The sequence below is a fragment of the Oculina patagonica genome, chromosome 3 (genome assembly GCF_052425735.1).
Source record: "Oculina patagonica isolate OP01 chromosome 3, crgOcupat, whole genome shotgun sequence".
In the NCBI taxonomy this organism is placed as follows: domain Eukaryota; kingdom Metazoa; phylum Cnidaria; class Anthozoa; order Scleractinia; family Oculinidae; genus Oculina; species Oculina patagonica.
The window spans coordinates 379,009-402,289 of record NC_135760.1 but is presented as its reverse complement, the minus strand read 5'-3'; the positions used below and the strand labels follow the sequence as shown (position 1 = coordinate 402,289).

Genomic DNA, 23,281 nt, shown 5'->3' with positions numbered 1-23,281 from the left:
CAAACCAAAGTAATGCAATACCAGCCATAGCTGCACCTTTAACAAGGTTGTCAAGAATAAAACCAAGGGACATTGTCGGTATAATAAATGAAAAAGAAATGTTCAAAAGAAATTTTTTAATCCATCGGACGGATTCCTCTTTGTTTGCGAGGTCTAATGGCATTTTGGATTGTCGAAGGCGTGTCTGAAGAACGCGTTGCAACCCTTCCAATACTTTCTGCTGTAACGCGCAAAGCGCGGGGTTCCTCTGGGACCCCTGGTGTGTCATCAGTTATAAGAGTTGGCGGAGCTTTAAATGTTGGACTTCTTTTTTCGTTTATAAAGGCTTTTATGTCTTCGCGTTTCACATAAGTTGTAACGATTGCAACGCCGATACCAAGCAAAGATATCCATTGATTTGTGGTGAGACCGCTTGATTGCGGCTGAGCCTCGGGCGGAGCTGGTTCCGTTACGGCCGGTGGTGTTACATTTCGCTTTGCAGCCGCAGATTTCTTTTCCTTTTCTTTTGCAATTATTGCAGCAGCCTCGACAGCAGCTTTTTTCTGTGCTTCACGAGCCTGTTTTGTTTTTTCAGCTGCAAGCTTGCCAGCAGCAACTCGCTTTGGATTTTTGGCAGGCTTTGTTGCTGGAGTTGTTGAAGTAACTTGTTTCTGTTCTTCTTGAGCGATCGGAGTTTGTTCGAGCTCAGCCATTATATAATGAGAAAAAAATAATATTTAAATGAAAAATGCTCAGCAAACTTTTTTGGTCAGCAATTTCTAAGCATTGTTCAGTAATTAATTAGCATTTTCTTAGCATTTCTCAGAAAAATCTTCAGTAGTTAGTGTTTCAGCGCCATGGCGCTGGGACTCAAGAGTCCCTTTGGCTTGCAACTCTGTCGCTTCGTTTAAATCAATGTGCTTTGTTGTGATGAGCGCAGCATTTGCAACGGCAAGAAAGCGGCCGCATTTCAAAGCCAGACCGCCTGCCAAAGTGGACAGCTCTTTGCTGATGATGTAGTCGTTTTTGAGTTCCTTCTGATAATCATTGACGTCCTTGATATTTACGGCCATACCAACGACTTTAGTAACAAGAAAAATAAAGCTGTCAATCAAGCTGTCGGTTGTTTTGGATCCAACGTATGCCTCATATCTCTTTAAGTACTTTTCAACTTCTTTATCTGTCAAGCGCTTCACCTGCTCGTGTGTCAGCTGCACACCGATTGCTTCTTTGGACTTGCCTGTTGAAACAAGGATTGCAAGCTGTTCACGCAAAGCAGGAATGTCAGGGCCTTGAATGAGTGCCATAGCGCTTTCTGTACTTTCTGGTTCAGCTCCTAGCAGTTCCATTACGGAAGCTAATTCTTGTTCACTTGCAGCGCCCTTGACGCTCTCGGGAGGAGAAGTTGCGAACGGGTCAGCCATTTATTACTCTAAAAAATATGTTCAATAAGAAAATTTTGTGCCGTAAGGGTGGCGATGAGAAATGACAAGATGCGAAAACTTATTTTTTTTTAGCTTTAAAATGATTTCTTTGTAATCCTCATTGGCAAGTTCGCCAGCGTAATCCTCAAAGATTGCCTTCGTGGTCTTGGCAGAGGGGGTGTAAAAGAAAACGATTGCCGCAACATTTTCGCGGAATGAGGATGTTATGCTTGTCAATTTTTGAGTTAACACCCATATGCTCAAGCCTGCGTGGCGAGCAGAGAAAGCAAGATTCACCAACTCCCCTGTTCTTCCTTTTACATCTTTCGAAGCAGCACAGTCGTCGAGGATGATAAGCGTGTTCGTACCCTCAAAAAGAAATCTTGAAAGCCTTAACCAAGATTCCACCTCGTGCTGCTCGCAAATGAAAACAAAAAATCGAATATCTTCCTCAGCAAAGCGATAATAAGTCTTGTTGTGCTCGAAAGTCGGGCAGATGAGCACGATGTAGTCAAACTTGCCTCGGAAAGGGCCACAAAGCTGATTGACCACGTATCTTGTTTTTCCTGAGTTCGTTGGTCCCACAATGAGGGCGTTGAAGGGTATATTGGCAGGATCCATCTTCGTTCGTATATGTACCTAAGGTACACTTTTTCAAAGAAAAAATTTCCCCTTGCGGGGAAGTGTGTGCGATTTACGCACACATTATAAAAGCACAGATTCTAACTGCCTGCCAAGTATATTCATTTGGGCGTCGCTGATTACGTAAATGTGGCAGTTCAAATTACCTGAGCCGCTTGCTTTCCTCTCTAGCTCAAGCTGGACACCGTCCTTTGTGTTCACAAGGCGCGTGCCGCTTCCGTGCATCGAGTGGTCAGCCATGGAACGCAGATCAATAAGAAGGCCAAACTTGTCTTCTGTGTAAAACTTTTGCAGAGTCATGTGCTGCGTTTTATTTTTTTCTTTCATGTAGAATCTTTTAACTTCTCCCCAAATGTCCATTCCTTCGATGCCGTTGTTGTACAGCATGTTTGGCGAGCCGTTGACAGTGATGCTTACTTTTGTAAGGTCCGGGTTAATGTACTTTTCCGAGCTCCTTGCACCTTTGTTATATTGCTCAATAAATAGGAGCAAGATACCTTTCATGGACCTCCTCTGCGGGTTGACCCTTAGATTCAGACGTGTGTCGGAGCCTTTTGCAAAAGTCACCACTTTAACACGCTGGATGTGGTCGTAAGCGAACTCTTTGCCGCCCGAATAAGCGCTGAACGCTTCATCTGCAATTTCCTCGCTTCTTATCATCTCGTACTCCAGCTGGATGTTTGTCAACTTGTATTTTAGTTTTGTTGTATCTGAGCCTCTGACCACATGTTCGGCTGCCGCGAGCTTCAGTTCGAACACAAGATCGTTGTATAGTGCCTGAGGATAAAATGCCCCATGGTCAGTTAAAATCTGGTGATCCAGGCGGATGCGGTATTTATTTCCATATATCTCATTCAGCTTTTTTTCTGCTTCGACTCCTGAAGCTTTCTTATCGCCAGCATTTGAGCGAATTTTGTTAAGGTCCTCGCTCTGAATGCCCTCTGGCACCCTGTCGTCGCGCTCCTCCTGCGAAAGGAAAAAATCCTCAAATATTTTGTAGATGCCATAGCCAACCGTGTCCTGCACGACGGTGCCTTCGTACTTTACAACAAAATCGTCGACCAGAGCTCGGCTGACGTTGTCAACCAGAAAGTTGTTGGCATGGCCTCCGCTCAAGTCGATGTTGAAGCGCAGCGCCAGCGAGCCAGGCACAATGACCTCGTTTTCGTTCAGCTTGGGCACTGAAACATACAACGTTTCCTCTGGATTGGCTTCTGTGCGGTCAAAAGTGATTCGTTTTACCGCGCGCTCGGCTTTCAGTGCGCCGAGTATTTTCTCTGTGCGCCCCGGTCGAAGGTTTTCTTGAACAGCAGCCATCTCTCGATTGGTTTTATTGTTAAATTGAAAAGTTTAATTTAAAAATATATATATATAAATTAAGCGATGGCGGAAGGTGGTGGTGAGTTTGGATACGAGGACCATGATTTGGACCGAGATCTTGACCACAACAGTGATAACGATGATGAAGAGGAACAAGAGGTCGACACAACCCGACCATTTCAGCCCGGGGAGGCATCCACACCCTACCATGGGGGTGAACAACATGAAATGCAAACGATGCAGCACGAACAGAGCGGGCTGCCAGACACATCCTACGAAGAAACACCTTTGCTTGACAGTGCGCAATCAATGAGCGAAAAAGCATGGAAGTCTCTAAAAGGGGTGTTTCCAGAAAGCTCATCAACAAATCTTGAAGCTTCTTACAGTCTAAAGGGCAGATTACAAGTAAAAATGGCCGGAGCTGGTAAAAAATTATATGACCTTTTCACCACCAAAAGGGGTACAGGTGGTAAACAACAGCTAAATCCAAGTCTTACAAAAGAAATCAGGAAAGAACTTGGACCAATGGCACAAGAACTTATTGAGAAAGAAAATGAAGAAATACGAGAAACCAATAGAAGATTAAGAGAATCTGAAATCCAAGTTCAAGAGTCCCAAAAAATCGCATCAGAAAAAGAAAAAGCCATCGAAGAAGTAGAAAAAAAAAGAATAAAAATCGAGCGAAATAACGCCATTATTGATCAACTTGGGTCAGCTGTTGAAAATAAATCAGAAGTAGAAAGACTTAAGCTATTAAATAAAAATCTTGAAGCTGATGTAAAAAACTCAGAAAAAAAAGTTGCTGCTCTTGAAAAACTGGCAAAAGATAAGGCAAAAGAACAAAAAAAAGGCGACCAACTAAGGGCAGTCCGCGCTGCCCAAGAGAGCAAAAGAAACACTTTGGAAGAAAATCTCAACAACACAAAAGGGTTGGATGATTTAAAAGAAAAAGAAGCCGAGATAAAACAACAAAACGAGGAAGACAAAAAAATTATTGAAGATGATAATGCCTCGCCATCTGAAAAACAAGCAGCGGAAGACAGAGTCGCAGAAAGAACCGAGGAGCTCGGGCGTTTGCAAACGCAGATTGCAGAAAGAGAAAGGGCGCTTCCACTTCGTGAGAGGATCAAAGAGATCTTCAAAAAATATGGCGTGACAGTAACAGCAATACTTCTTGCTGCTGGTGTCACGATTGGTTCTGTTATTGGAACCATTACAAACGCGTTGAAGGCAACCGGCAAAGCGTTGGGGAAAGGCCTAAGTGATATTGGCTCAAAGGTAGCATCAGCTCTGCCTGGTCTCATTGGCTCGATTGCGAAATTTCTTTTCAAAACCGCTGGTCAAGTAATTGGATTTCTTGCAGAGCACACCTGGCTGCTTATCCTTGCTGTGGTTGCTTTTCTTGTTGAAAAATACATCAAAAAGAGACGTTAACGCATAAGGGTGTAGAGCAAAGCTGCTGCTCCAACCGCGCCAACAGCGACAGTTGCTTTGTTTATTTCGTGTGAATCATTGGCTACGGCCTTCGTAGCTTTAGCGCTTTGCGCGTTGCCTGACGGGGACCGAAAGGTCCCTAGCTGGTGTTTCAGCAGCGCTTGCGGCGGGTGCCTGATTTTTTTTTGCTGTGGCGCTCTTGTGTATAGGATTTGAAGGGTGGCTGTTTGGTGGGTTGATTTTTGATTTTCCTCCCGCCATCAGTTTAAGAGCTGCTTTTTTTGTAGCTTTATTAACCTCATCATTCACTCCTAATTTCATCCCAACAACAGCCTGCTTAAGCTGGTTATTGTAACCAACAACGCTTTCTGTGTTTATCACCATACGAGCGGGCATCAGCCAGGCACCTGGGCAGACTGCAAGGTTAAGCCGAACCTTAGCTTCGTCGATGGCTAGTTGGTATCTTTGGACCGACTTTGCCAGATCAGGTTGCCTTATAGCGTCTTCAACCAACACGAGGAACTCACTTTGCGCTTCCTTTGCACGGCCGCCTGTTCCAAGTATGCTACTTCGAACGTTCACCTGCGAACCGAGAATACAGTAGACAAAAGCCTCTATCGACTGGTTTACTCTCGACAAACCTGCCTGAGTAAGCCCTTCAGTGCCGTTAGGACAAAACCAGTCTGCCTGTGCATATGCAGCGTCGTCTGGCTCGATGTATTGAATCAAGTTACCTTTGCTTGCAGCTCCCCCTTCGTCCGAAAATTTATCGTAATCGGGGTATTTTGCTCCAGTTTTGTTTGGTCCAATGTTAGTAATCCAGATATAAACGTTACCAAGTCCGTGGTTTGCGCCTGTTGTGAAACGGAAATCGCTTGACGGGTCGACACCGAACTCAGCGCATATTCTTTTGTAAGAAGCCACGTCGTACTTGTTGTCGAACTGGCTAAAAGTGGGGTCGCCTGGCAAGGCGCTTACGCTCTGAATTCCCCCCATCTGAAACAATATTCGCCTTATCGTGAAATAAACGTGAAAAAGGTAAAAATTTCGCACAATCGGTGGCAAGCTGAGAGCTGAGTGCTCTTCATCGAAAATATCTCGACTTATACCGCAGCCTGTTGTCGCGCACCATACCGCAAAGTTAAGTTGCTGTGGCCAATAGCCCATATTTTGGCTAGCAAGCCACCTTTTTGACTCTTTTCCTGATGTATGCTTCAGTTTTGTTTTTTGAAAAATCTCTCTTAATTTCGTTGTGAAATATTGATCTGGTGTGACGTAGATGTTGATTTGGCTGTTAAATATTTTTTTCAAACTCGGTGCGGCTTCGTGAAATCCAACCGCGGGAATTGGCAAAGATGAGCCTTTTGCGCCGCTTGGTGACAGCTGTTGTGGAAAACCGCCTGAAATTTGATTCACCCCCAGTGCTTTTTTCATCTCTGGGCTCCAATATTTGCTGTCAGAGCCAAAAACATTTATCAAATGGCCTTGCCCTGCCTTGTAATAAATGTCTGCCGTTGCTGTGTGGTTGTACGCGAACTCAACCTGTGCAACAAATTTTGTTCGGTCAGCGTTTGGATATTTTGCAAGAAAAGGTTTCCATGCATTGTCTTTTGCCGCTTTAGAAATTGTAGTTGCTTCTGGGGTTTTCATCCACTTCATAAAACCTCTTGTTTTTGCATCCATGGTCCTCTTTTATATTAAACATTTTTTATTTTTATTTAATATAAAAATGGTTGTGCTGACTGTTACCACAAAAGAAAATCCGAACACTGTTTATTTTGACCAGCCTATTCCAAAACCAAGCTATATCCGGCTTTTAAGTTGTTCTCTTTACAACAGCTGGAATAGTTTGGAAAAGGATGGAATAGTTTTTTATAAACAAGTGAACAAGGAAGAGAAGGCGCGTTATATACGGCAAGGAAACTTCTCACTCGATGACATTGGGAGTATTTTTGAAAAAGGATTTCCAGAGAAAAACATGTTTTCTGTAACAAAAGGCATTGCAGGTCGTTCATTGATAATAAAAGCAAAAGAGCCCAATTTAAAAGCTTTTGGACTGAATGAAAGTCTTATTAAGTTCTTTAATTTGCCTGGGTTTGAGAATTACGCAAGTATTGAAAAGGAATTTTTTGAAACAATTGAGGTAAATAATGTTTCAAATCCTAAAAATTACTTCATCAACTGTGACCTTATCGACAAGCAACAAAGCTTGCTAAATGGTAAGCCATCAAGCCTTTTAGCGTTTTTTGACATACGTGGAAAACCGTATGAAAAAGTTTATTACCAAAATACACATCTAAACGTCTTGCGCGACGTTTCTGCTGAAGAAAATGTATCATCTCTGACTCTTTCGATTAGAGATGAGAATGGAAATCCATTCGATTTTAACGGCTCAAATCTTACATATGAGTTGGAATTGAATTAAATTAAATACAAAAATAAAATTAAAAGTATACGACCATGTCTTCAGCGAATGTTCTCCCGAGTGCCCCTGCTTATGGTGATCGCGAAGAAACACAACTTTATCCAAGCCTCCCAACAAATGCCGAGAATTTCCGGCTGACTGAAATAAGTAAAATTGAAAAAGAAATATCTGATGAAGCTGAGCATTACAGGCTTGTGTTGAAAAAATATAAAAAAGTCCGAAAAGTTATTCACTGTTCCGTGGTCTGTCTTGGCGCCGTGACGGCAGCTCTGTCTTCTGGAGCTGTTGCGACTTCACTTACTGGTGTTGGAATTGTTATCGGCGTTCCTGTTGCAGCAGTAGCAGGTATATCTGGGGCAGCTTCCACTGGCCTGTCAGTTATCAACAAAAAGCTTGAACGTAAAGTTAATAAGCACTCAAGAATCCTCGCTCTGGCTGTTGCAAAACATGACTCGATAAACAGCTCTGTCTCACAAGCTCTGAATGATAATCTTGTTTCTGACAAAGAGTTTCAACTGATCTTACGAGAAATGCAGAAATATCGTCAACTTAAAGAGACTTTACGTTCAAGCTTTGCACACAAACAAACAAATTCACAGCCAGACATCGAAAAAATACGACAAGAGATCATGAAAGCAGAAAGACAAAAAATGAAAAAAAAACTTCTCGAAAGCACCACCGACATTTCGAAATAAAATTTCAGTCCAATAGAACATTTTTTCATTTAATGAAAGAATGATTGTCTGCGCTCATCTTGTAGTTTACTTTGTGATGGAAGCATTGTCGTTCGAGTTGCAAAAAAATGTTCGAGACATCACAAGAGAGGTTGTTGTTTGCCTGAACGAGGCAAAATAAAAGGTTAAAGCGCGCTTAAAGTGACTTTCTGCCGAGTCGAAATCAGAAAAAAAAACACTTGATTTAATCCCCACAGTCAAGGGCTTGTCTGAACAATGCATGCAAATTTTTTTTTTTTGTGTGGGTGAATGTCCCACAGCGTCAGACTTATGCAAATCAACAGCTTTTTAATGATATAATAAGCAATCAATAAACATTACAAGTGTGTTAAGTAAAATAATTTTATTCAGTTGCTAAGTTAAATGTTCGTTGACAACGGCGGACATCTATGGCCACGGTATCCAAGGTAAATTGTTCGTTGACAACGGCGGACATTCATGGCCACGGTATCCAAGGTAAATTGTTTCTTGACAACGGCGTACATCTATGGCCACGGTATTCAAGGTAAATTGTTCCTTGACAACGGCGGACATCTATGGCCACGGTATCCAAGGTAAATTGTTCCTTGACAACGGCGGACATCTATGGCCACGGTATCCAAGGTAAATTGTTCCTTGACAACGGCGGACATCTATGGCCACGGTATCCAAGGTAAATTGTTCCTTGACAACGTCAGAATATTTTAAGCTTGTAAACTTGCAAGTTTTTGTCAATTCGGGTTACGCCGTAACCCATTGGCATTCCAATGTGATGACGTTTTGAGGCCTGTGACTAAAATAATTTTGTCAATTCAGGTTACGGCGTAACCGATTGCATTCCAAAGTGATGACGTGTTTTGGCTTGTAACTTGGCAAATTTTGGTCAAGTTTGGCAAACGCTTTAGTTGTATTAGGCTATCGTTTGACATCTACAAATGATTCATGTCGATAAACTGAGTTAAATCTTCTTAATTTTGATCGAAAAATGTTTGAAAAAACGTCTACAAGCATCCGATATACTTAACCTTGCGACCAAACTTCACGACCAAGCATCTGATTGTTGTCCGTAATTGCTTAGGTTTCGCGAAGCGAAGGCACGAATAGCTGATGTAAAATATTATAATCAGATCCTAGTTTGTCGTTTCCAAATGATTCATGTCCGTAAGCTGTGTCTTTGCTTCTTTTTCAATGAAGGTTTGATAAACGTCTTCATACATCGGCCATGCTTGCTTGTGTAATACAAAAAAGCTTATGTGAATAATATAAAGCTATAATTTTAACTGTGATTGGTCACAAAAGACGTCATTACATCGGGAAATAACCTATTAACTAAAAATAGTAATGACGCCTGGTGAATAAACTTACCGTGATCTTATATTGTTCTTTTATGTTCTAGAAAGTTCTTAGCTCAATATTTCACGGTATATTTACATGTTAGTCAAATTAAATATTGTTGTTGAATAAATCATAGCTCTCAAAAAACACATACAAAGAGTTTGAGTTGTTTTCCGGCTAAAAATATTCAAAATGAAAAAAAAAACAATTAGATTACGTCAAGGGGGTTTCCCACGTAATTGACACAGGGTAAACAATGACTTCCTGTGTTACTCAATAATTTATGCACTCACCGGAGCGTGCAAGTTTTGTTTAGCTTGTTAAAACGTTTGCGACAACACTGCTGTCTAATTTTTTTAATTTTTCAATCAGCTCGTCTGTTAAAAAGATTGTTATTTGTTTTTCATTTTCTTTAGTTTTTTTGTATGTTGTAAACGCTTTTCCACAAGATCTTTTCAAGTTTTTCTTTACACTCAAGTTAATTTCTCCAGTTCTCCCTCTTCCCATCTTCTTTTACTCAATAAGAGCATTTGTTCAATAGGAATTATTTCTGGCACAGCAATTAAAGGTTGGTTGTAATTTAATACAATGGCGCCATACAACGATTGGTACACTGTCGGGTCCGGCGAATCTGCTTCAGGAAGTTAGGAATGTGAAAGCCACTCACATTTTCCTCCTTTTTTTTACCATTTCCACGCCTGCTTTCCCGATTTTTTTGTTACGTCTTTTTTGCAACTCGTTTCGCGAGGGGGGTAAGAAAGGCGTCTTGCGTTCCGCACACACATGTAAATTAGGAGTTGTGGACACAAATTGTGACAAGGAGCGAGGCGAGCCCGGGCGAGCCGAGCGAGTTGTCACAATTTGTGCCACAACTCCTAATTTACATGTGTGTCTTTGCCTTGCAGACACCTCGCTATTACGGGGACTCCATTATTATGAACAGAAGTGGAAGTCCCGGCAAATAAGAATTACTGAAAATAACTCTAGTTACTATGGATTTCCTGTATTAAAGCTGATTTCCAGTCCGTACTGCGCAGACTCGGGGTTTGTTTTCGTTTTTGTTTTGAATTCGTTGAAACGTTACACTTCGGTGATAGCATACATGAAGTTTTTTAGTCCGCCATTACAGTTCGTTTCGTTCAAGAATTTCCGATGAGCTGAAACGTCGGTTTGAAATAGCGTCAAGGTTCCTCTACTCGTTATTATTTGTTCTGCAAGGATATCTGGCGTTAATTATGAAGAAAAAGGTAAGTTTGTCACAGAATTTTTAGTTTTGCTTGTAAACATTCCTTCGTGTGGGCTCACATAAACATTGCAGCCGAGATTGCGTGGTACGGATTGGAATACATCTTTAATGGACCCCAAATAGCGGTCCCAAAGGTGATTTGCTGCAATGTAAAAAATATCTTGAAAAATGCTCGAACATGATCCTTAACCGAAGCACAGAAATGAATGAATTTGACCAGGGTTTGTTTTGTACATAACTGTCGGGAATGCCTCCAATTGTTGCCCAACAAAAACTCACGTCACTTGTGAACAAAACTGATTTTATATTCACTACTTCACTTCACTGAGTTGATCGCTTCACAGAGTTCGCATCACTGATTTTCATAACTACAACGTGCAACTTATTACATAACTATCTGTCAATCAAAAATCTTAACAATACTCGGACCCAGTCTCCGACACTCTCCCCCCATATCAGTCCGAAGGGAAGATATGTAACTTGTCCTTAATACAGGAGACTGGGCAACAACAACAACGGATACTGCAAAATACTTAAGACAGTCACTAATAGGACCTTGTATAACGAGAGTTCAATTCATGGTTCAATGTCAATATTAAATTAAAGTTCTCAATGTCAGAGTTATCCTGAATTCTCCTCTGCTTCTGCAATTTGATGGATTCTTTCCTCAGCCCGCAAAGCTGCCTGTCTCCTTGGCCGGAAAACAGTTGCATCAGCATTAAGAACCCTGGAAGGTGCACGGGCAACTGAGTCAGAAGAAAGTTCCAGTGGATAAAGGTGCTGCACTGCTCTTTCGAGGAAACTCTTCCCTGATCGCAACTTCACAGCTCTTACCACTCTGTCTCTTCCTGGATACAGCTCCTGAACAATGCCAAGAGGCCACTTTCCCCGGTTTTTTGTCCTCAGACTTTAGGATCACTACGTCTCCAACAGCCAATGTACAGGGCTTCCCTGGATGCTTGAGGTTGTGCCTCTCTCTCAGGCTACGGACGTATTCACTTGACCACCTTTTCCACAGTGCATTCTTGCATTTGCTAAGATGTTTAGCTCTTCGTCGCAGATCCACATCGTCAACGTGATGTGGTTCCAGGTCTGGTAAGATGTTGCACTGTGGAAACATCATGGAATTAGGGGTGAGGATTGGAAGTGCCACATCATCCTCCACATAGCTAAGAGGCCTATCATTTAAGGTTATCTCCACATCAAGTAGCACTTCCTCCAACTCTGCCCACGAAAGGAAACCACACCCAATGGTCTTGTAGAAGGCATTTTTTACTAAACCGACCATCCTTTCGAATTGCCCACCCCACCATGGGGCGCGGCTGAGGTTGAACTGCCAGATTATTTCATTCTCAGCAAGGAACTTGTTAAACTTCTCATCATACATAGCGTTTCTCAGCCACCGTGCTGCACCAACAAATGTCGTTCCATTGTCAGAATAAATCTTCTCTGGTCTTCCCTTCCTTGCAATTAACTTCTTCAGACTCAGAATGAACTCTTGGGTTTCCAGTGAGGGCACTAAGTCTAAGTACAATGCACGACACAGAGAACATGCATACAACACAATGTATGCTTTAGCTTCCACTTTCCCATGTTTCCTGTATTTGATTGGCCCTGCATAATCCACTCCAACTACTTGGAATGGGTGAGATCCTTGCGTCCGATCTACTGGGAGGTTACCAGGTGGTGGGTTTGCTGCTGCTCTCGCTTGAAACTTTTGGCAACCATGGCATCCTCGGATGTTTCGCTTTGCTAGCTTTCTTAGGCGTGGTACCCAGTGGTGTCTTCTCACACTTGTCATTGTCAATCCAACTCCCCCATGGAGAGTGCGCAGGTGTTCATGGTGCACTAACTTCTGGGTGTACAGGTGTTTGTCTGGGAGGTATATGGGATACACACCCTGTATCCTACCACGGCACTCCAAAATCCCATCCTGGTTAGGTTGCAGGTTTAGTTGTAAACGGTCATCTTGATAGTCACAAAACTGTTGGGATCTCTTCACCCAGAACGTATGCTGGTTCTTTATCTCTTTAGTTGTCAGTGTGCCACTTAATTTCTGGTTAGGATTGCGTGAATTGTACAGGAACCTGGAAATCCATGCACAAATGTTTATAGCTTTGTTCAGTTCAAACTTCTCAAGAACAGCATCCAGCCTGTCAGTGACATCCACAGCAAGCGCAAATAATTCCTTGGTAGCTTTGGCTTCAGCTGTACTTCCTGCAGAGGGTTGGATAATTTGTTCCGGTGGCCAACGTTCACGATCTGCCATCCACTCTGGGCCCTCCCACCACATCTCACGATACTCAACACTACCACCTCTGCTCGCAAGATCAGCCGGGTTTTCTTGGGTAGGGACATGTCTCCATGTAATCTCTGACTGAGCACGAATCTTCTGTACCCGATTCTCCACAAACTGTTTGTATTGTCCTCCACCATTTATCCAAAAGAGAGCCACCGTACTATCTAGCCATCCATTCAGTTCCGTGACAGGCAATCCCTCCATGGCAACCTTCACATTCATCAACAAATTTGTCACCATATGAGCTGAGATTAACTCTAATCGGGGATTGTTAAGCCCTGCTTGGCTAGCCTGGCCTTTGCTGTTACGAGTCGCTGAGTGATGCCTGATTCTTGCCTCACAACTGCATACACTGCTGCACCTACGCCATGGCTGCTTGCATCACCGAAGCCGTGTAGCTGAATTGCTTGGATGGGTTCCCTGTGTTCCACAAGGGCCCGAGTAATGGCTATCTGTTTGGGTAGACTCTGTTCCCACCTTTGCCACTTGAGTTTCAGAGTGTCCGTCAACTCAGCGTCCCATGCCAACTTTTCACAACACACATCACGATACAGACACTTCCCCACCAGAGTTACTGGCGAAACAAATCCAAGGGGGTCATAAATACTTGCAAGCTTGTGAAGAACACCTCTCTTGGTTGGGTCTGCTTCCCGCTCAGGAAAGGATATAATTATCTCATCACGTTCCTTGTCCCATCCCAGTCCAAGTAGACATGATCCTCCTGCATGGGGTTTCACGAGTTGCTGCTTTGCAAAGGTTCCCTCTTTATCCACTGGTGGGACAGGGTTCTCTTCTAATTTAGGCTCATTTGACTGCCATTTGTGTAATGTGAAGGTTGCATCTTCAAAAATCTCGATAGCCTGCTGCTTCAGCTCCCTTGCCTTTTCCACTGTCACGCCCCCACTAATCAAGTCGTCCACATAGAGACTTTTGCGTAGTTCAGCCACTGCATGTGGTTCACGTGCTTCCCAGGTTTCCAAGTGGTACGTGATCACACCTCCTAGAAGAAAAGGAGATGGTGCTAGGCCAAATAAGGCTCTAGTAAAACGCAATGTCTCAATCTCTGAGTGTTCTCCTTGCTTCCAATGAAACCGCAGAGCATCACGGTCAGACTCTTTTATTCGTACTTGCAAAAATGCTTTCTTGAGATCTCCCACAACAGCTACAGGATGTGTACGTGACCTAACCAGTACATTCCACAATTTGTTTTGCAGTGGGGGCCCTGGGTACAAACAATCATTCAACGATACAGCATTGGGGTGGGCCTTGACTGATGCATCATACACCACACGGACTTTCGTTGTCGCAGCTTCTTCTCTAATGACAGGTTTATGTGGGATGTAGAATTCAACTCCTCGAGGCTCTTGATCAGCTGCTTCCACTACACCTTCAGCTTTCTGTTCTTCGATGATCTCACTGTAGGCCTGTTCCATCCCTGTTCGTTCCAGTTTGCGCTTTAAATTCTCTAGTCTGCGGAGACTTCCTTGTTTGTTAGAAGGGAGTGGGGGATGATTGCCCTTCCATGGCAACGCTGCCTCATACCATCCCGCTTCATTGCGTGACAACTGTTCTCGAAATTCCATGTACACTTCACCTTGGTCATGCTGTGGTGTGTCCTCAAGTCCCAACACATCTAATTTGCATAGTTCCTCATAATCCACTTGACTGGTCTGTGTAAGAAGCATGTGTGTAGTATCGATTTCCTCCCCTGGGGAAAGAATGACCCATCCCAACTTGGTGCGTTCAGCCACAGGTTCTCCCTGATTGCCAATCCGTGGTCGAGTGTCAGTTTTGATTCGAGCGAACACCCCAGCGCTTAGAATAACATGAACTGGAAGTAATGGTTTGGTGTCTATGTCGTCCATTTCCACGCCCTTCAAATGAGAGTAGGTTTTCATCAACTGTTCATATCTGGGATTTTCCAGGCTAAGGAGCTCTCCTCGGTTTACTTTGGTGAGATTGACTTCTAAATTGTAATCCCCAGACTTAGACGAAACAGTGCTCTTGTAAATCTCCATTTTCGCTGTGGTAGAAGCCATAAGCATCACAACCTTTTTCGGCTTGATCTCTGTTGGCCGTTTTCCCAGCAGGTCCAACAGCTTGGCAGAGGCATAACAGCTAGATGCACCAGAATCTAACAACGCACGACATTCAATTCCACCGACTTTAACCACCACAACAGGATAAATAACCTTATCATCATCAACCGAAGACATAACACTCTCCCCCTTGGGTTTTTGATCAATGCAGATAGAAGTGTGATGTCTTCTTGAACAGAAATAACATGACATTTTACTGGTACATTCGGCCGCCCTATGTTTAGGGCCAGTACAGTTAAAGCAAAGTCTTTTCTCCGCCAGAATTTTCTTCCTCCCATCAAGAGTAGTTACGCGCGGGCAGTCAGAACACCTGTGCGAGGTATCTTCACAGTACACGCAAACACGTGTTTTGGCTTCTTGTTGTCGCGTGTTGTAAACACGTGAGGGCGAGCGATCACGTTTTGGCAGGTCAGCTGAATTTGACTCCACAGGATTTCGGCGAGTCCACGACTTCAAAGCTTCGCACAATTGCAGAAAGTCCCAACTTTGCCAGTTCTCATCGTTCCTAACCAAATCGCCACGAATTCCAGACAATTTATCGATCGTGAGGGCTACATTTCCGTTGACTTCACTTAATTTTCCCATAGTTTCGAGGGACTGAACATCATACAACAACCATTCGTAAAATTGATGTATTTTTCGAGGCTGGTTTCCGCTAATCTTCGGCAAATCCAAGATATCTCCCACGTAGGCTTTCTCCACTTCGCTTGAATTACCATAACGCTCGCACAAAATGCCCTTTGCCCTCTCATAGCCATCGGCGGTGAACGGCAAGCCGTCGATGCTTCTCCTGACCGTAGGCACAACAAATTCCTTGAGATAAGAAAATTTTGTAATAGCAGCCATGCCAGACTTGTCGATTCCTTCGGTAAATTGGCCCCAAAACCTTGTCCAATCGAGGTTAGTTCCATTGAACTTCGTAATTGCAAGCTTCGGCAGTTTCGCCGCAGTGCCTTGATTTCCCACGTGACTTGTGTTTTCCTTTGCGTTTGACGATTGAAGTCTTCCTAGCTCCTCGTTGTATTTGACTTTCTGTTCCAATAGCTCCTTTTCGAAGGCTAACTGCTCCTTTCTGGTTTTATCAACTTGTTCCTGATCGATTTCGCTTAGGCATGTAGAAATGTTGTCCATATCTTGGTCAACAGCCGCTATATCCGCCTCTACTCCATCACACCACGTGCTAATGTCGGCCATTTCTTCCCCAGCGGCAATTTTTAGCTCTTCGACTTTTCGCTTTGACTTTTCCACAGAAGAGACGACGGCATGTATCGCCTCCTTATGTCTCTTGATACGGTTGCTATTTTGAGCCGCTAATATGGCTTCGGTTTTGTCCCTGGTTATTTTAAGTTGAGTTAATCTCGTCGCTAGATCACGGTTCGCAGCATCCATCTTTCGTTTTATAATTCACTGTAGTTTTTCGGCTCTTTTCCTCTTGTTTGAGGACACTGTCCCGTCGGAGGTGCCACTTTTGTCGGGAATGCCTCCAATTGTTGCCCAACAAAAACTCACGTCACTTGTGAACAAAACTGATTTTATATTCACTACTTCACTTCACTGAGTTGATCGCTTCACAGAGTTTGCATCACTGATTTTTATAACTACAACGTGCAACTTATTACATAACTATCTGTCAATCAAAAATCTTAACAATACTCGGACCCAGTCTCCGACATAACCCTACCAAAAGTACAAAACCAAAATTGTGTCAAAATCGTTTTGAAATTACCGTAATTAAAAAAGTTTTGAACATGATTCTCGACCAAAGCATAAACAAGGAATATCAAGATCTGTGGTTATCACCGAATTTGACCAGGGTCTTCATTTTGTACATAGCGTACCAAATGTACAAACCGAAGATCCCTTTAAAATTGTTTAGAAATCACTTAGAACCCTGGTAACTCGAACTCTGAAAAGAAATGAAAAAAAAAACAGTGAGTAAGCGGGGGTTCAAGTTGTCAGCTGAGGGTTAATAAATTATTGAATATAAATTCAATTTGCCATGTTAATAATTGGGGTAAATTTTGATCAAGGGAAACAAAATTTAGTTTGAGTTAGCAGTGAATTAAGTTATCTGATTTCTAGTTAACCGAGTAAAAATGACTGAAAAGTGGGTCAGATCAAAGAAAAATGGGACTTAGTTTGTGTAAGCAAGGAGTTCAAGTTATCCGAGTTCAAGTTACCAGGGTTTTACTGTAGTCTGTCTGTTTGTCTGTCGTCATCTAGTGTTTGACTTTTTAGTGGTCTTCCTTTCTTTGAATGGTTTGTTTTGTTTTTCTAAATTTGTTTCATATCAGCTTGGCCTTGATATCAGTCCAGAAGAAATGGCTGACTTAGGGATTGGGGGTATTGGAGTTGCTGATGACGAAGATGATGATGAAGATGATGAAAGTCTTGAAGCTGAGCTGGCTGCACTGCAGGGTGCATCACGATCTAAACCAAAGAAAAAAAGTAAGTGACCCATAGCAGTTTTTTGTTTCCATGAAAACATACTGTAAAAAAAGTGTTGTAGAAATTTTAAATTATAAATGCATGTTATACCTTTTTGTATTGTTTTTTTTGTTGTTGTGGTAAATTGTTTAAAAGATGTACATGTGCAATGTACTTGTATCAAAAAGAGATTTCCATCCAAATTGTATTATTTTTGCCAGTCCCTTTGTATGCTTGAAAAGCAGATAGCAGTCAGTGTTTACAAAAACACAGCAGATAAACTAATTTTGTTACAAAATCTCTTCACCTTCAAAATATTAACAAATTGTAATACTTGTACATTTTCTTGAAAAACAATCACTTTTCATTGTTTGTGTGTCCTGAAGAAGAAACCACCTCTGGCAATCACACCATCTCCAGAAGAATTGGTAGGAATGTTTTTCAGATGGGCTGATCCTTCAGACTCACATTGTGACCATGCGGTTTTACCTTACATCAAAGGCCTCACTGAACCTCTCTCGAGGCTTCTAAGAAACAATGGAATCCAAACCACAAGCAGACTGCTTAAGACATTACAACAAGAGTTTGTTTCCCAGAAAGCAAGACCTCGGGCGGAACTACAAACAAATGTCGTCTATAAGATACCATGCGCCGATTGCCCGTGGAGTTACATCGGCGAGACGGGAAGATGTTTAAAAACAAGAAAAAAAGAACATATTAGAAACACAAAAACCTTTAAAAAAGGTTCTAACATCGCCTCACATGCCTGGTTGAACGACCATTCCATCGACTTTGACAGTGCACGTGTGATTGATAAAGGAAATTGCCGCGTTAGAAAAACTTTGGAATCCTGGCACACAGCAATTACGAAACATGCTGACAATAATGCGAAACAATTACCAAGACAATATTCAATTTTATTCTGAACCTTTCATTAGCATTTTTACCCGCACACAAACATTTTTATTGTTTTCATTATAATTTTCCTTTTTCACACTTTTTATAGTATATATTTTAACGTTCGCGCTTTTTATTCATTACTTGTCAAAGACTACAGACTGGTAGTCGAAAGCTCGTTTTCATCATATTTTTAACCAGAGATCGCTTTTTAATATTTTACATTATTATTTAGAACCAGGAGGACGATCAGCTGTTATGATGGATGATGACGACATGGAAGATGGTGATGATGATGGTGATGATGATGATGATGATGATGAAGACTTTGATGAAAATGACCCTCAGTTATTGGTAAGACCTCAACAATTACAACAAGTTCTATTTTTACTATCCATAGAGGGTAATGTAAGAAAAACAAATCATAGACTGATCTATCTTTAATTAAGTACAGGCATGCATGTGTTCACATTGATTTCATGTTGTGTAGCCTTATTTGAACACAATAAGAGTTTGTGGTTTGTGGTGTTTGTTAAAGCAACAAGACGCTAGCAGAGCGTTCACTCCGGCCCTGGAAGTGACATAGGGGTGGAGGATTAGGGAGGGGATTGGGTACATATTGGAACTCCTGTGTATAAGAGGCTTTCTTGCGCCGCTTCCCAACTAACCGAACGCCTGGAACAGGCTAAAACAAATATCTTCCCTATAAAGAATAAAGAAAAGCTGCCTAGATAAAACTAGGAATACAGACGTGGTTTTACAGTGTGAAGACTTAAATGCAAACAAATAAACAAAATGACCATTAAACTTAGACAATACTGTGGAATCCCGAAATATAAACGATGTACCAAGGGGCTGGCGAAACCATATCGTTATATCGGGGAATCGTTAAACGTCTTAAACCGGGATTTCGTTCCACTGTAGTAAGGAATTGCTAATGAAGACCTTGTCAAACTATGAAACCATCTCAATGTGGTACTTCTTGGTGCAGAAAAGCGTTTTTCGGGAGTTATTTACGAATCACGGAAGCGTTGCGTGACCACCAAATCGCGGCTGCGAAGGAGACTGGAATATTGTTTACACAACTCTGAAACTACATGGTTCCTTCCAAAAACTGAATTGGTAATACTTTTTACGCTCTTCATTTACTTAACTATTAGTGAAACTACTTGTTTGCATTTTTCTGGAGTACTGGAGTAATTTTTTAAATCTTTTATAAAACACAAAACTAAAGTCTGGTCGCCGTTGAAAGATGATCAGATAACACCGCGTCTGTCTCGAAACAAAGATCGATGACCCTTCAAAAGCTAAAATACCGAACTGAAGATGGACAAATGAAAGAAACTTGAAAGAAACGTTATTTCAGATTAATTTTCATAGAAGATGAAGCAAAAAAATGTATTCAAAAGGTCTCAAAAGCATCAATTTTAAAACTTGTGAAACAACCCTTGCACGCTTAATTAAATTTATTCACGCAAAAGCATTTCTTGTACTGCAGCAGACGGCTTTTGCATTATAATTTTTTACTTGACTACTTTTACTGATCCTTCTAAAAATGTCATCTAAAATTCAAAGCAATAATATACATAACAATTTTTTTTCTGAAGTCTCGAGAAGCCGCAGAAAGTCCTTGATCAAGTCCATGATTTGTATTCAAAACACACTGATAATATTTACGTCGCGACACAGTCTTTGCGGCCCCGAAGGAAAGATTGTCTTCACACTACCAAATTTTTAGCAATCTGTACTTGCCCCAGAGAGGGAAGTTTACGTGTTTAGCATAACAAACAAGACCTTGAAAGTTTGTAATCCGTTCCGTGGCACAAGAGACTCCGCATCAATGACTTCACTTGCAATGGCGACTTTTCGAATTTCCCTGTCGAGGTCAAGCAGATGGTACGCAAAGCACAATGGGATTACGTCACTCGATTGCGCAATTTTGCAGATTTGTGACTACAAAGAAATCAAGCCCATTTTACTACTCCTGGCCTCCAGCCGGAGTAATTAGCCTTATCCAAGCCAACTGAGTATTGTTTTTTTTTGCACTATAATTACTGGTATATTGTTATTTTATTAAGTATTCACACATTGGGAACCACCTAGACTGTTCACCCTATTTTTCTGTGAAGTCATAGAGATTGATCGTTCAGTCCGACGGGCCTCTATCTTGGTTCACAAACGCAAGTGAACAGTGGGGAGAATGCAAAAAAACCCATTGGTAGGGAATTTTGCACTCTCCCCAGTGTTTGCTTGTGTTCGTGAACCAAGATTGCCGCTTGTCTGACTGAACGATCAATCTCTACGACTTCACGGAAAAATAGGGGACTGTGAACAGTCTAGGACATTTACTCTTAAGACCACAATTTTACCTCTAAACAATGTAGTTTTCCTCTAAGCAAAGTACTATTTATTATATGGCCAGTCTGTAAACTGGTGGTACTATTCTATTGCAAGCTACTGTGAGCATTTTGTGAGTTACCCCCAATCTATACTGTCTTGTGGGTTGAGAGAGATAATTGAATAGCTTGATGCAAAACTATGCTTAGTGACTTTTAAGATGAAAAATCGTTTTTTCCTTCAAACGTGCCCGAATTTTTGCATATGGTCTCCAATCTAATGGAAAAACATTGTCCTCAAATTAAAATTTCTGGTTTGCACCTTGTCTTCGAGAAAAACTAGAACTATGGTCACTTTAAAACAATAACACGCGGCAACAAAGCCAAATAGCCTTTCGTTTTCAAAGAGAGATGAGGATAAAACTTAGCAGTTACAGTAAAGTAAAGTTAGGGTCAGCTAGTGTTAAGGTTAGGGTTAAGTGTCATGAATGTTATATAAACATTGAACCTGACTGATCGACAAACTTGAGCGACTGAACAGTGAAAAGAAGTGAAAAATATATAGCAAAATGAACGAGAAATACTTTAACAAAAACGACTTACGCTGTTGCCCTTTCCTCTCGCCAGCTTCTAACCACAAATGCACTCGCCAAATGTTCAATGTTTCGTTTTCAGTCAGCAAATTTAGGCTGCTAAAGGTTAATCCATAATATGTTTTCGCTTTTCCCCAGTTTCTCTCCGTAGTCACGCATAACGCAATTTGATCTTGACTCACAAGCAACGATCGTTCTTTTAAACATTCAGGCCCTTTATTCCTGGAAAGGATCGCAGCTTAGGGCTATTTTTTGTCGAAATGAAGCAATTTGTTGCTTTTCTTGGTAAAAATTATCCTTTTCTGTCGATTCTGTTGTGTTCTGTTGATTGAGTGAGCATTTTCCGTCTTTCTGTCTTTGCCGTGCCAAACGAACTTTGTTTATTGTGACAATGCGTATCGAATGACGTATCCATTAAAGATTATTATGGGATATCCCTGTAGCTGAAATACGGGAACTCCTATCGCCAAATCTAAGAGAATTTTTATAAGTCTAAAAGCACCTCCTTATTTCCAAACGTTCAACGCGGCAACACGAGACAAATAAGCCAAAACTTCGAGAAAATAACGTTTTTTGGAACAGAAGTTGCTTCTAGACCTCGCCTGACTCAATGCGCCTTCGAAAGCCAAGTTTACCGCCAGTCTTGGCAGGGCTTAGCAATCTTCAGGCAGCAACACATCTCGCTTCTTTGAGATATGCTAGTGGCTTACGGGTTTCCAGACTTAATGATGTCCTTTCACCACCAGACGGGCGCAAATATGTGTCAAATAAGCGAAAATAAGCGGACTTCTAATGCGTAAGGTGAGTTTTCAACTGGTCTGATTGAAAGTCTCGTTGCCTCGGCTTTGCGCGCCAAAATAATTCAAACGTAAGCTTACATCACAAAGTAGTTTAAGAAATTCGTTTTTGAGCGAGCGAATAAATTTTCCCCCCCCTCCCCCCTCCCCCCCAAAAAAAAAGGACAATGATTTTCTATTTAATCGAAGACCACACGCAAAAATTCAGGCTCGTTTGAAGGAAAAAACGATTTTTCATCTTAAAAGTCACTAAGCATAGTTTTTCATCAAGCTATTCAATTATTGTCTTGCCAAGTAACACAATTTTTAATAACACAGTGAATCTGCTAGGCTCAAACTCAGACCTCACTATCAAGGCCACCTTAACCTCTCCAGTAATCTTGAGTAATGCTTAGGCTGTTTTGCAGGCTGAACTTCAGTGTATTGCTCCAGGAGAAGATGGTGCAGAACGCCGGGATCCAACGCCAGTTTTACTTCCCTCTGTACCTGCAGCAAGCAGCAATCAACAGGTCAAATTAACAAATAACGTATTTGCACCCTGTTAACATTCACTCCTTTGAAATCAAGAAACTAGATATGAACTCTTTATTTCAAAATAACATGATTATTGTGTTTTGTAACATATGACAGTCAGGGAACAAGGACCAGTTGATAGTGACATCACTTCTCCGAGAAGTGACTGAGCCTGCGGTTTTTGTACCAGAAGTCGCTAAGCAACATGATCAATGTATTTGCACGCTTGATTACATTTATAGTACTTGCATGTGTTCACGCAAGTTTTTTATTGGATGAAATAATTGGGAAATTCTTCGAGTGTTTCAATGAAGATTTGCCAAAACTGGCCCTTATTCCCCCGACTGATAAGGTGACAATACCTAAATTTAATCAACTGGGATAGACAAAATAGTATTTTGGCCATTTTTTATTCATTGAGGGCAAATTACATCATTCTATGATTGCCAAAGAGTACCCATCAAGTACTTTATGAATATTTTAAAGGATGGCCAGAAACTATCTAAATATTTCGGACCCTTTAATTCTTTTGATTATCCCCTTATCACCTTTCGATTCCCTGATTATCCCCTCTCCATTCCCTGATTCTCCCACCTGACCATCCCCTTATCTTTAATTTTTATATCTATCAGGTTGCCAAAGGCAGTTCATCTGATATTGACCTGTTGTTAGAAAGGGAGAAAAATTACAAGCAGGCGATAGAAAATGCAAATAAGGTTGGTGAGGGAAGCAAAGCCAGGAGATATGGAAGAGGACTCAAGGTACAGTAATAACCTGCGCTTGTAGCTGCTGCCTGTTATTG

The 23,281-nt window shown here is 41.7% G+C and overlaps 1 protein-coding gene and 1 pseudogene across 2 annotated transcripts in view; one reads left to right on the top strand and one right to left on the bottom strand.

Moving 5' to 3' along the window:
- LOC144646009 (coiled-coil and C2 domain-containing protein 1-like) overlaps positions 1 to 23,281 on the top strand; it is a 109,304-nt gene that overhangs the window by 62,989 nt on the left and 23,034 nt on the right. For both annotated transcript variants that reach the window (XM_078505525.1, XM_078505526.1), the window contains 4 exons: positions 17,211 to 17,364; positions 18,476 to 18,594; positions 22,374 to 22,475; positions 23,112 to 23,240. In XM_078505525.1, coding sequence (XP_078361651.1) covers positions 17,211 to 17,364; positions 18,476 to 18,594; positions 22,374 to 22,475; positions 23,112 to 23,240 — 504 coding nt within the window. The remainder of the gene's footprint in view (positions 1 to 17,210; positions 17,365 to 18,475; positions 18,595 to 22,373; positions 22,476 to 23,111; positions 23,241 to 23,281) is intronic.
- On the bottom strand, positions 10,803 to 15,315 carry LOC144645974 (uncharacterized; annotated as a pseudogene).